The sequence below is a fragment of the Sinohyriopsis cumingii genome, chromosome 5 (assembly GCF_028554795.1).
Source record: "Sinohyriopsis cumingii isolate HCF-2022 chromosome 5, ASM2855479v2, whole genome shotgun sequence".
In the NCBI taxonomy this organism is placed as follows: domain Eukaryota; kingdom Metazoa; phylum Mollusca; class Bivalvia; order Unionida; family Unionidae; genus Sinohyriopsis; species Sinohyriopsis cumingii.
Window position 1 is genome coordinate 116,123,608 of NC_142965.1, and position 15,052 is coordinate 116,138,659.

Here is a 15,052-nt window from a genome sequence, read left to right on the forward strand (position 1 = left end):
ACTGTCATTCCACTGAAGACACTACTATAACGAATACAATGCTAATAAAGTTCACTTTAAAAAATCGCACAAGTAGACGAAATACAAACTATATACTTTCTTTATAAAAGGAGAAAAAAAACCCCACGAAGTTTGCCTTCTTTTTCGTGTAATTGTTTTCATTAAAGGAATAGGTTCCAACATACTGTGCTGGCTAAACTTATTTTTCTCCACCCTCTACTTCCCACACACGTGTCACGACTGGTAAAGCAGTATTTAGAACACCAGTGATGGCTGTATAGGTTGAAATTATTTTTTTATTTCCCAATATGCTTTCTTTATGCAGTTTCCCATTTATAACTATGTCCCATGTTCAGTCCCTGTTAACACCATCCTCCCATATATGCACTCAGCTCATTATCAATGCTCAAAGGAAAATTAACTTTTAAAAACTGATACAATCTGCCATGTTATTGTAACTGATATTAATTGTATTTATATATAGCAAGACACTTTCCTGTATGTTTGCAGTGAGCCACATGTCTCTGGTGTAGATATGATAGGAACTGGTAGTAGAGTTTTAGATTATAATGAGTAAGTGTAATGAAATGTAAAATTTTAAAAGATTCTTGCAATCCAGTAATATATTGCAACAAATATAAATACATGAATGTCATTGTGAATCTTATGTTTCATTGTCATGAGTGTTATATCCTTGTTCATATACGTTCTGTTCTCTGAATGAATAGGTGTTCATTAAACATATAAATTATGGTACGTACTTTATTACTTAGGGTACAGTGTAAAGATGTATTTGTTTAACATGAATAGCTAAGTCCTTAACACTTGTGTCAAATAAAGTAAATTTAAAGCATTGTAAAGGGCTTTAGGTTTGATACCCACCCACTTCCTGGGTGAGCTGTCTTGATGTATTTTTGAGCAAGGCATTTAACTTTTGATTTCCATAGCATGATAGAGCTAATAGTGCCGAACTTTTTATTAAAATACCAAGCGAATTATGAACAAGAACATGAAAACAAAACCCCAACAAACAAACACAGACTTGTCCTCAACCAATTTACATGAAAAGTGAACAAGTCAACAGCTGAAAATTTCTTAATCTTAGGGTCATGGACTTGAGATAATTATTTAAGTGGCCAATTATTATTTCTCGATTATTTGAATAATTTGGATGTTGATAGTGTGTGTGTGTGTGTGTGTGTGTGTGTGTGTGTGTGTGAGAGAGAGAGAGAGAGAGAGAGAGAGAGAGAGAGAGAGAGAGAGATAGCCATAGATCGATATAGATGCATAATAAAATAGTGGAGATTAACATTAAATATATTTTTAAGTATGTTGCATCGTATATACTGTGCTAAATGTTTGTTGGAGTTTCAGTTAATTGATAGGACCCACGTTTGAGTTTCATCATGCGCACTATATATTTGATGTGACTGAGGAATTTAATTATTGGTACCCACACGGCTATGTACCAGGCCAACCGAAATTGGAATACAAAGTTGGGGATCTTGGGATGGGAAATAACGTTCAGCCTCAACAACTGGGAAATTCTAATCCTGTGATGTTTGCATTTGTGACATTACCTGTGAACTTCCCAAGAAAATAATCACCAGAACAGGCAGAACTGTAGAAAAGAACAACAGATTATTTTGTTGATCCCTTTATGATCATATTTTCAGTTACTTCAGGGTTTTGGTACACTGATAAGAAAGTAGTTGTATAGAATGACCAGTATTCCTGTGATAAAGCCTTTGAAAGTTGAAGACTATTTCTGTTTCGATGGTTGCTGTTCATGCACTCTGTTATATCTGCCTTTTTTCAAAGTTGCAAAACAAAATGAAAATGTGGTTTTGTTACAATACTCCAAAGACATTACAAACCGTTTTCAGTTTTTGGTGAGATTTCTGTCCTTCTATTTTAACAGGTAAATGTAAACGTTTGCACTTGTATAGCTATATAATATTTTTGTATGAAAATTAAGTTACATATTATAATCATTATCTTCTGTTTTCATTAAAATGTATTTTATTCATGTTAATGCATCACCTAGGCTTCTAGGTACGTAGTCAGTGAGAAGTAATTTCCTTGAAATATCAGAGTAATGTGGAATATTGAAGAAGCACTGTTCTAATATTGAATGAAAAGTCACTATGGGTTAGCATGAGGACAAGTTAAGACAGTAATATCCACTTTCGAACAGGTATAATAGATGCTACGACAAGAAAGGTGGCAGGTGGTCCGTCTTTCCTTGCATGGACGATAACACATCAAACATCAGGGAACGTATACAGAAATGCCTTATCTCTCGGGGGGGGGGGGCAAGCATGATATAAGATGGGCAAGAAAAGTCAAGAAGGATGATTCCAGAAGAATTAGTAGAAACTTGGTGCCTCTACAATTGCGATCAATTTAAGCTTTTGTGAAGGTCTTTTGATTTTGACATTAGCTACATACAATATGAAATTATTTCTGCTACGGCAGGTTATACTTTACATACTATTCTGTAAATAACAGTAGTTGACAACAAACTATAACATAGTATCTGCACTCACTGAAAATATTCTATATTGATTGTATTTGACACTGTGGTCCACATTGTTTATATGGCATAAATAAACAAATGGTTTACAAAATCTAAATGAAGTCATTATAGTATGATGCAATAAAGAAGTAATGTTATAGAAAGTGACAGCGAAACAAAGACATATCACTTGTATTCATTTACATACAAATTTTTAAACACAGAAAAGTGTAAATGTTCATGCGAGTCTAGAGGAGAAGAAGCCAGTGTACCGCCCAAAATCATCAGGATACGTGTTACTTATCTGCCAGGCACAACGTGGGGAAATTACAGCTCTCTGTCCAGACCCAAGCCTACCATGCTGCCAGTATGAACTGCCTACAGGAAGCGGGTCTATTGGCACTCATCAGATCATCCTCATCATCAAACACGACAATATCCTATCTATACATATTCGCTATGGCAAGGTCAGCCAAATCCAGTATTAGAACTTGAAGATCCGAAACAAAATTCCAATTTAAAATGCTATTCCGAACATGTAAAAGAATATAAATAAAAACAATAATATAATTATGTACTCATTTTATTTTTATTCATGTTATGTCACCAGATTATACTTTAAAATAAACATGGATCAATATGGGATTCAAATTGCAGCAGGTTTTTATTTTAATACGAACATTGAGTGTTCCATAAGAACAGGAACGGATATTAAGTACAATTCATGTTAAGATGGGAAGCTCGTAGTATTAATCATTAATTTTTATGATTACATATTGTATAGGTTATTGAGTAGACATCATATTAAATAATCGATTTTGCCCACTGTTCTTTTTTACTTTGATATGAGTAAACATGTTTATATGGCCTTTAGACCTTTCAAGGTGTAACATTTAATCTTCTTTAAGAATTTGATGGGTTTGACCTGAGCTCATGGGTTGCCTCTGAGGAATTTTGACTCACCTTTTTATGATTAGTTGGCTATCAAAAGACCCGACCTTGTTGACAAGTGGAATGTTCTGGAAATGTATATTTGACCCTCATCCCCATTCGCACATTGAATCTTAGTATTTTATACAAAGGTAGTTGATAACTGAAGTATTATTACTCCCTTAAATATATGTAGTGGAGACAGCCATTTAGTTGTGTTCAATTATTGTGTCCGGTTGAGATGATTTATTTGTCTCAATTATTTGTATTCACTGGAATTACAAGTTGCTCATAACCCTTAGGACTAATTAACATATTTGTTTTTAATGTGAATTAATTTAAAGACCTTTTCGATAACATCATTTTGATACATCAATATCTGGCATATCAACATCATGCAATGATATTGGTACATCAGCACAATAGATTGGAATTCATTCGGAACAACACTCATTTGGAGTACCCTGTAATTTTTTAGTTGCGACAGATCTTTTATTACTTACTGGGATTTAGTTCACAATACTGTAATTTATTTATACATTTATCACTTTCTATTTAGGGCAAGGGCAAATAAATTGTTAGTTTGTGTTCTTTTTATATTGCTTAGTTTAAGACCAATAAGTCGTAACAGTACTTTTTGAGCATTTATAGAAGTCCCAGTCTCCAACAAGAGGATCAAATAAAAACATCTGATTGCATATGAAGATATTTACACAACTAAGAGGTATATCATTCTATCATCATCAGCTTAGATTTGTTCAGAATCATGCAATACCTACATTGAAACCACGTTGTGAAAAGACTCTTATAGATGAGGAACAATTGTAAACAAAATAGTCCTTAACATGTGGGTATGTATGTATATATGTCTGAAGAGATGGCTGATAATTTCGAAATTCATTTACAGTTGTTTCAAAAAATAGCCACATCATATTTCTCATCTGGTCTCTGTAAAATTTCTTGAAAAGTTTGATGTTAAATACCCTCTTTAGCATATTAAGAATAACCTATTAATTAATAAAAATTCTAACCAAAAGCTAATATATTCATTATCGACAGAAGTGATATTCAGTGAGGTCTCTCACAACAGTTATTTTTAAGTCTAGGGGCATCCCCCTACATTTTCCACGCATGCTATGTCTGGTGCTGGCTGATAAACACCACACTGCATTAGACCTGGCTCCAACAATTAAAAGACAAGGCTGAAGCTTAAATCGACAACTTGTAAGTATACATTCATCATTATATTATTTATATTGTTTTAATGTGCTGCAGCTATCATCATTTTAGAATCTATCTACGGCATAGTTAAGAAATAAAACTTTGATTCCTCTCTTTATCCAGTTGAAGTAAATAAGTTGATTGCTCTTGAGCAATTTAGGCTGTATTTATAAAGAAGAATACACTAATTTGATTTTTATGAAACTGTTGTTATTTGACATTTTCCTATCGTCTAAGAGACATTAACTGCTACTGCAAGAAGGACGAAAACGTTTTTGTTTTTACCCATCATAACTTCTTAACTTACTCCACATTTTATACTCGGTGTGCATGCATATCTTCAGGCATATTATATTGGATTATTATTGCGTGTAATTCAACCGAAGAGTCCACACTTTACCTATGTGACTTAATGCTTTGTTTTGGTTCCCAACGATCAATGATATTGGTACTACTATGAACACAATTTCAGTACTTTGCCATACTTGGCTGTATTGCTAAACCCTTTCTGAATATACATGTTTTACTAGCTACTGTTTTGCAAGCTACTGTTGGCATAATGTTTCATTTGTATTCATACCTGAATCTTAGAAAGGATAACTGGGGTAAATGTAACTAGTTAGTAAACAAACTCATAATAAAACAATAGTTGCTTGACATTTTGCAACAGCTGTGCAGTATTTGTCGTGTTTACTGAATTTGGCCCATTTCTGGGATAGTAACTTGTTTGTACAATGCTGGAAGTAGATCTGTAAACTGATCCGTAAGACGAAGCCTCCATTAGATTTGATCACGTTCATTTGAGTTTCTAGGAATATACTGTTTGTACATGACATTTACATGTATCCTAAAAATTAATAGACTATGAGATAAAATATCGATCACCATAAAATCCTTCATACACTTTAGAAAATATCTTCATTTTCGATGTTTAGACAGGTTTCTTTGACCATGATGACTGTATAGTCACCAAACGGGATACCAGCACACAATCTGAGAAATAGAGCTTCGCTTCTTGAAAGATAAAATGTAACTGTGACCGACATCAACTACATGGTTTTGCTTTCATCACCACTCTCTCCTGATGACCTTGACTACTTAAAAATACAAAACTCTTATATCTAAATAAATATGCATGCAGGCATGGTTGTCTTCTGACAGTTTAATGTCTTCTTTTATGATTTGTACTTTGTAAGCAGGTGGCACTATTTGGAATACAAAACCGCTTTGAGAGGTCATAAAGATATACATTAATATCCTCAGGTGAATCATCGTATATTTTTTTGAAACCCATTCACAAGGTGTCTGTTAAATTATCAAACCTTTAGATTTTAGGCAGTGACCAAATAATAATTAATCCAAAATATTTAAAGTGATAAAACGCTGGTTGATACGTATTTTGAACAGTCACTTCCAGAGACATTCCCATGTAGTGACGGAGATTTAATTACAGTATAAGAGGCTTTTGATAACAAGATATTGGCTCTATGCAATCATATATTGGTACTGGCCCAGTAATAAACAAATCAATTGCAGTTCTAGCAAGAGTAAAAGTTAATGGAACAATCCCAAAATTGACCAGGAAAAGATTATGTCATCTCATTTATGTATAATTTTGGGATCTATTTTGAGTGCACCTGAACGAGATTGTTCTGATTTTATTTAACATTTGCATGCCAAGAGACATTTAGGATTGATTCCAAGACTGATTATAAAGATGTATTTGGAATCTCTCACACTCGCTTGCATGAAAGTGATTAGTGGCACTGATTACACATTTACCTCGTAAAAGATATTTGGAATTTATCCTAAGTTTGGTAAGACAATATTGGGATTGATCCCAATACTTCCTAGAATTTTCCGGTAAGACATTTATGTGATCAATACCATGTTTGTTTGCAAAACTATTTGGAGGTTTGATACAAAGCTTCTCTGTTACATAATTTTCATAATCAATCCCAGTTTTTCAGGCTAACGATTTTTTGGGGATTGATTCATACATTAATTGGAAAGAGATATTTAGAGATTGGTCCTAACTCTGCCTGCCAACACATTTTGGGATCCGTCAGAAGCGTGCCTGACAAGACATTTTTTGATTGATTCCAACTTGGCACGGTTAAAAAAAAATTTGTATTGATTCCATATTTGCTAGATAAGAAACTTTTGGGATAGATTACACGTTTTCCAAGTAAAACATTCTTATTCTTGTCTCTACTATGGCTGTCTTGTTTCACTGCTCTACCGCCAAATTGCTTCCGAAATAAATGTAGTCAAACGTTATTAATTTTGGGTCACTGAGAACGAAAGCAACGCTTAAAATTGTTGATTGGCTCATGTTTTAAAAATATGATACTGGGTCAGTATATACGAACCTTGACTTGAGAATGGCGGAGGATACGTGAGTTATAAAGGGAAGGGATCTCAATTTAGACCATAAATGACTACAATACATCTTTGACTGTATCTATGAATAAATCTATGACTGCGTTTGGAGAGTATTTGCTTTTAGGCAAAACAATGAATGATACAACCTGAAGATGGTTTTGCGTCATGCATTATTATGTAATGCATCATCTTAATCCTACAACTCATGGATGATGCAATCATATCTAGACTCCGCCATTCTGCTGAACAAATTGCACTATATCAGTTCTAAAAATCATACTGTATCGTGCTCTTTTATTTCTCAGTGTTGATTTTGCAAAAGTACACATTTCTGTTTAGCCAAAGTGAGCATAGATGCTTTGTACTTGCGTGAACAATGACGATAACTTCTGCTATGTTTGTGGTGAAGTGACATTTGCATCACAAAAGCACAGCATAACCTCTATGGTTAAGAAAGCCCATCACTTTTATTTTGGCTATAACATTGGAGACCAGGACAAGAGGTGGACCCAACACATATGCTTAACACTTATGCAACAAATCTGAGTCAGTGGTTAAATAAGAAAATGAAAGTTATTTTTGCAGTGCCAATGATTTCGAGACAGCCAACAGATCATATTAGTAATGACTGTGCATTATCTAAACATTCCATCGGCTATACGGCAATTACCCGACGGAGAAGGACTGCCGGTTCCTGAATGCCCAGAATCATTCTCACTTGAGTCGGACGAGAAAGCGGAAGAGGGTGAAACTTCTAGTCCTGAACCATCAATGTCACATGATCCATATTTTCTCCCATCCTTCTACTCTGAACCACATATCATAACACAAGGTGAAAAGAATGACCTTGTCAGGGATTTGGAACTATCCAAGAGTAAGACAGACCTGTTGGGTTCCAGACTAAAGCAGTGGAAAAGTAAAGTAAGGTTTCCATGATCCGTGATCTTGTCTCATTCTTGATGATCTTGTAGCCTGCAACAACATTGATAGTGTGATGGCAGTCCTGAACATCGTTCATGATCTGGATGAGTTGAGACAGTTCATAGATTCATCGAAGACGAGTCTTAAATCTGTATTGCTGCATAATAACAATCTTTTGCCATCAATTCCAGTTGATCATGGAGTCCATATGAAAGAAACCTATGAAAACATACAACTTTTGAGGTACATAAATTACGACCAACATCAATGGCAGATTTGTGGCGATTTTAAGGTTCTTGATCTCTTGCTTCATCTGCAGACTGAGTACACAAATTATTGCTGTTTTCTCTGCGAATGGGATAGTCGTGCCAGAGATTCCAACTACATCAAAAGATATTGTCCACTCCGACAGTCATTGGAGCCTGTGAGTAGAAGTACTACGTCCACCCCTTGTTGAATCAAGGAAAATTGTGTTACCATCCTTGCACACCAAGCTGTGTCTGATGAAGACCTTTCTCAAAGCCATTGAGAAAACACAAGCTGCTTTCAAGTACCACCGTGGAAATGTTACAAGATTAAGTGAAGCTAAGATAAAGGAAGGTGTCTTTGTCATCAGGTTCGTGAACTTCTTCGAGATGATGTATTTGACCGTGCACTGAGTGGCAAGGAAAATACGGTATGGAAATCCTTCCAATTAGTGGCAACAGATTTTCTCGAAACAACAGCCTTTGTTGCAACATGTTACTAAAGATATAGGTTTTGCATTCATATCTTGATTTGTTCCACCGAAGTGCGGAGCAGTAAGCGACGAGCACGGCAAGCGATTTCACCAGGACATTCCAGCAATGGAGAAACGATTTTAGGGCAAAAGGAGCCTGCAACAACATCGATAGTGTGATGGCAGTCCTGAACATCGTTCAAGTGAGAACGATTCTGGGCATTCAGGAACCGGCAGTCCTTCTCCATGGGGTAATTGCCGTATAGCTGATGGAATGTTTGGATAATGCACAGTCCACGTTTGTTACTTTGATACACCTCTCCCAGCTAGAGGCACCATGTACTAGTAACATATTACTAATATGATCTGTTGGATGTCTAGAAATCATTGGCACTGCAAAAATAACTTTCATTGTCTTGTTACAGACTATTGCTGGACAGTGATATGATATGCACCATTTAATGAATACAAGAGACAAGCCAAGAAATGCCAAGTAGACACTGAATAAGGACTAAGCTATTTACTTATATATATATGATAGTATTTTCCTTATGTTTCATTAATTGTTTTTTGAAGTGTTACATAAACAGGACAGGTGAAATAATATCATGTAAAGCACCATAAGCACATGAAAACACCTAGGTTTACAATTTATAATTAAAACTCTACGCTCTAAACGAAATACATAGACGTAAAATGTAAAAATTTACATATCTTGGAAACAGTAGCAATCAATTGTTTTAATTGTCATATTAGAATTCAGCACATCAAAATCCATAATAAATTGGACATTTTATCTCTGAAGCAGACGACTTAAAAAAATTGTAGACCAGTTTTTCAGGAGTTGAGGAGGAACTGTGGGAATATATCCCGAGTGTATTTAATGAAAGTAATGTTTGGTTAGGTCCGTCCTATAAAATCGCACTGATTTATGTTAAAAGCAATGTCTCACCTGTGGAATGAATTATAATACCATAATTTCTAATTATGCAAGTGTGAATAAAAAAAGAATATCAGGGTGCAAATATTAGGCATATCCATATGGTAATAGTATACCAACGTTTAGTTGCATTACTCAGGCACCAACTCGTAGCAACTGTTTCCCATATAACGTCTTGCTATGCAACCCCTATACTCCTTGCAAAAACGACACTCATATACACTCATACATACATACATACATACATACATACATACATACATACATACATACATACATACATGCATACATATATACATACATACATATAATCTGTACGACTCCTCATAGACATGCTACAAGATGTAAAAATTTCATTTTAGGGAAATGAGGCTAACCGATTTTCGTATAAAGTAAACATGTACATAACTTGTGGTGCAACAAAGATTCAGCGTACATAATGCACATTTATTTTGTCTATATCTCACACAAATAAACATACCTCCAATTTAAAATGAGTTAAGACTGACTATAGGCAACTGTGTGTTGACGGAGTGGGTGAACTCACCACATCCTCAGTCACTGTGTTCTCTGCAAAATGTACTTCGTACTAGTTTTAATTTATGAGGTGATAAACTCCCATGTCTGAATCTTAGCTCAGACACTGTAAAAATAAGAGACATCTATTGTTGTTTGTATCATTAATGAAAATAAGGAAATGCTCTGCAACTGGGTACGTGTCCAAATCTACATGTGAACTTTGATTAGGAATTTGTTAAAGTACAGGACAGTGTATATCAGATTAAACATACTGCAGATTAGTATAGACTATAGCTATACCAATATCCTTCCACTAATCCACGAAATTTGGGTTAGATGATATATATGCCATCAAATGATATGTGTATAGTCTCCCCCATCTGCTCAACGAAAAGTGGCTTTTCCTTTCATCATTGAATTTCACATGAAAGATAAATTAGGAAGATGTAATTCTTCTTCTTCTTCTTCTTCTTCTTCTTATTATTATTATTAGTATTATTAAAATTGCTAATACCATTGAGATAGTATTAACTACTCTATGATATTTTATCAATTTGAAGTTCCTAGTCAGTCTGAATTTTGCATTTGTTATCATCGAGAAGCATTTGTTTATGCCTAGACAACTGATTGACTATTACTTTAAAATTGGATTTAAGAAGAAACAACGTCAGCTTTAGATCAAAATTTATACAATAATATCATAAAAAAGATAAATACATGTAATATGTGCCACTCACCTTGACTAGATACATAAAAGTGCTAGGAAATATTTCTTTAAAAACATCTATGTTTTGTTTCCACTCTCTCGACGTTAAATATTTTCCTTTCAGTATAATATACCAGAAGAAACATCTATTTTATTAGTGAAAAGGCTCCCTTGTTTGGTGCAGATCATTTATATCTATGGTAATGAGAAACTCATTTACCTCCACCTACTGATTCCTGATAGATTGAGTATGTCACTGTGCTTTCCTTACACCTCTAACGATATCTGCATTATGCCTATCTTAAATATATTAAGTGATCGTTAAATCAAAGCTCTAAAACTGTTTCGGCATATTTCCTGAAATGATATATTTTATGCTTGAAGTGCCTATCTGAAACGAATGCTATTATAATACTGATTTTCAATCAGACAAACATAACTTCTTTATGGGACAAAGCATGGATAAATGCAAATTATGTTGCCACAATATCATACTTTTATCCGCCCAAAATATTCCTTCCACTCTCAAGGGAAAAACAGACATCAACAAATTCCAAGACAAATGAATTTACTCTATAGGTGCTCTAATGTTCTCAAAGAAACGTCTTTGCGTCTATTTTAGGTATGCATGTGTATGTATGTGTATGTATATCTTCGATATATTAATAGGCATCATTTATATATCACAGATATGCGTTTAATGTCACAAAATAACTAATTGGATAACAATTCTGATATTTGAAACTAAACATGGTTGCCTATATGTTGTCTAACTCTCTGTAACAATAATAGACTGAGAGCTTACTTTCCACTGTCACTTGTAATACCACACTGGAGTCTCAGAATTGCGTACGTGTGTATGTGCACGTTCGTAAATGAGGTTATCATACTAACATAATGAAAAGACACATTGAAACGGGACAATGACTCATCTATTATGAGGTTTCAGTCGCCCTTTTAAAAATCACTTCACAATTTATAACTACAGATTTGATTGCCTAAAACTCCTAGACTAGGAGAGAAGTTTAAAAACGTTACTAATTCTTTTCATCGACGTATCGAGAAAATTCATGTATATGGATGAATATGAAAATATAACTTCGTATGGGCTGGGTATAAAAGCCAGAAAAAGGATTTCACGCTTTTATCTCAAAGAAATCTCAAAGATGCTTAAAATACTGACTCCACAACGTTGACAACTGTTATAACTGAGTATACTATACGATAACCCAAATGATGTTTAATAAAATGGAACTGGATCTCAACCTTTCACTTGATATGCGCTTTAGGCTTAGAGCTGACATCAACTTATACGAATGTTATTGACTGATCTGTACACTCGTGACTTTAAAAATAAGTTTATAAGCAGTTTTCCAAGTTCACAGTTGCTTCGGCATACAGATTTAACTGCAGGTGAACAAAAGAAAGAACAATTCTACAATGTAAAAAACTGACGGCATATATGTATGGTATTAATGACTATGGCAATTCAGACAGATTGCAAATGCATGACTAACACTTTAATACTAGTAAATTCCTTTTTGAACTTTCATAGTGTTGATATATATTGAAAGATTGCCTGAAATGAGACGATGAGATATAGTGTTATTTCACCTACACCTTATTACCAAGAGATTTGAGTTCACTGAGCACATTTTCCTTCACATATAATCATTCATATTTTGTTCCCACCGCGAAGAGGTGGGGGGGGGGTTGTTTAGAAAGTAATTGGACCACATGTGAAGTCAGTTTAATCTGACTGAGCTCACCAGATAAGATAAATTACTGCACCCGTGCAAATATTCTTGCACAGGGCATTGGCTATCTTTCAAGTTATTTGAACAAGGAAGAAGTTACTATGGGTTGTTTATCTGAATACATACTATGGACTCGATTACAAATCGGAAACATTTTATTGAACTAATATATTACTAAGGAGCGTAAACTATCTATTTAGAATTATCGTGTTTTATATTTGATATAAGAACGGTGCTTGTGTCTCCCAGGAATCCTATATATATATATATTGTTTTTTTATTGACACATTCTACTTAATTCAGTTGAATTTAATCTTGATAGCTCTAATATTATCACAGAATAATGACTAAATTTAATTAAAAAACTCCTAATAACCTACCAGTCGCCCCATTCAACATATATAATTGGCTATTTTCTTTTACGGAAATATAACATGTTACATAATATAATTAGCACTATAATTCTAGAACTCAGATCAATGTACCAACAATACGGTATGTTTCCAAATGTTTCAACTGCAATCATAATGACAAACGTTTCCTATTTCTTATTCATTTATGTAACACAAAGAATACTTTTTGTCACTGTTGCAGTACTTCTCCGTTTCACCAGAGTAAACTGAACCATTGTTTTTAACAAGTGTTCCTAAATATATAAACAAATTAACTATTCCCTACTGATGCATTTCCGAATGCAAAAGAGAAATGTTTAGATTGCCTTCATATCAAATAATATTACTTTTGGTTGCTTTTTAAAACATGAACACTTAATATAGATTATTTGCAGTATAAACAGAATTTATTCAAAGTTTTCTGAATATAGTTTTGGCTATCTGCAAGAATAACAGTAACGTCAACATAAATGAATCATAAAAATCTTAAAATGTAAAATACTTGCTAAGATACTTGTTATCATCTATGCGGATAATATTATTATTAGGCGATCTAACTAATTAACCAATTGTTTTCTGTAATAATCATGATACAGACGGCAATACCATCGTCATTATAAATACACTCTTTGTCTATCCGGTTTTGAATGCCTAAAATATTTAACTCCCACATATTTTATATCATCAAATGCGCAGATATCTGTTTACAATATTGTTGGAAAAAACCAGGCCTAGATTAGTTGAAATGTATAATATATATGACATGGTAATAACATACCCTAGAGCAAGATGTAAGTTATAATCGGCTGAACTGCTTCTGTCACATGACTATATAAGTATCTATTTATATCACTTCTGAAAGGCAGCAATTCTACATAAAGAGTATGATGTGCATGCCACCACACACTCGAGAAAAGCACAGACACACTTTTACATGCATACAATGACTAACATATTTGCTTCCCAGAAGAGGCATCTTTTATTAGTTAAGTTTCATGTCATTTCTATTCATTTAACGCTTCCTTAAAATCTGAACAGAAAAATAAACATTAGATAACATTTACGATGGAATTAACTATGTAATAATACGGTAAGCATCGGGTTTGTAGCACTGTTTAGTCAGTAATTGTATGTATAGTATATTGAACCTACGCTAAGACAGAGCTCAACCAAATTCATTTCTCTGTAAAATATTGCACTTTTCACTTAGTTGTTTGAAAAAGAAGAAATGAGACCTATATAAGCAAAACGATCCTTCCCATATTAAAATCAAACTCCATTATAGAAAATCCCCTTCGAGATATAAGAGATTTTAATAAAAACATAATGAATGTTAAAAGTGAATGACGCAACAATCTAACAATCTCATTCATTCTTATCTTGATCATTGCTATTTTCCCCTACATTACGGACTACATGAGGTCAATAATACGTTTTGTCGGGGAGAGCAAGAACAGGAGTCATAGTTTATGCATCAATCCACGTATAGATTGCATAGCTTAATTTATTAGGAATAAAAATATTATTTCTCTTTCATCTTATGCTTTTAATTGTGAGAGAGTGATCACATTAAATATGCTGAAATTGTGTTCAGAATATGTTATTAATCTTTAGAAAATATGCTAGAAATATTCTCAGAAAGTTAAAACTTCTTGTGCATTCATCAAACTTGTATTTTACATTTGTTTTTGTTTTTTCAGACCATGAGGCTGAGTAATTATGCTCTTGGACAAACAACAACTGGTCAGATTGTGAACCTCATGTCAAATGATGCTCCGCGGTTTGATAAGGTACACTACATACACATAGTTTATGCACATTATATTATTGGCCTATCAGACGTTCGAATCTTGTGATTTGTAAACATAGATACATATTTGTGGGAAAATCAAGCATTGAAAGTTGTTATCGTCTTATTAATCATCATAAAAGTTTTAAACTCTTTTAACAATTCTGAAAGGTTTTGATAATCAAAACATCAAAATATCACCCAAAAATTCAAATTTAATATTGGATTGATATGCAGTCGGTATCCACGTATATTG

General features: G+C 33.8%; 1 protein-coding gene across 1 annotated transcript in view; it reads left to right on the forward strand.

The window, feature by feature from the left end:
* Nucleotides 1-15,052, forward strand: part of LOC149800036 (ATP-binding cassette sub-family C member 4-like) — a 143,292-nt gene that overhangs the window by 21,864 nt on the left and 106,376 nt on the right. The window contains exon 5 of the mRNA XM_089959559.1: nt 14,708-14,797. Coding sequence (XP_089815685.1) covers nt 14,708-14,797 — 90 coding nt within the window. The remainder of the gene's footprint in view (nt 1-14,707; nt 14,798-15,052) is intronic.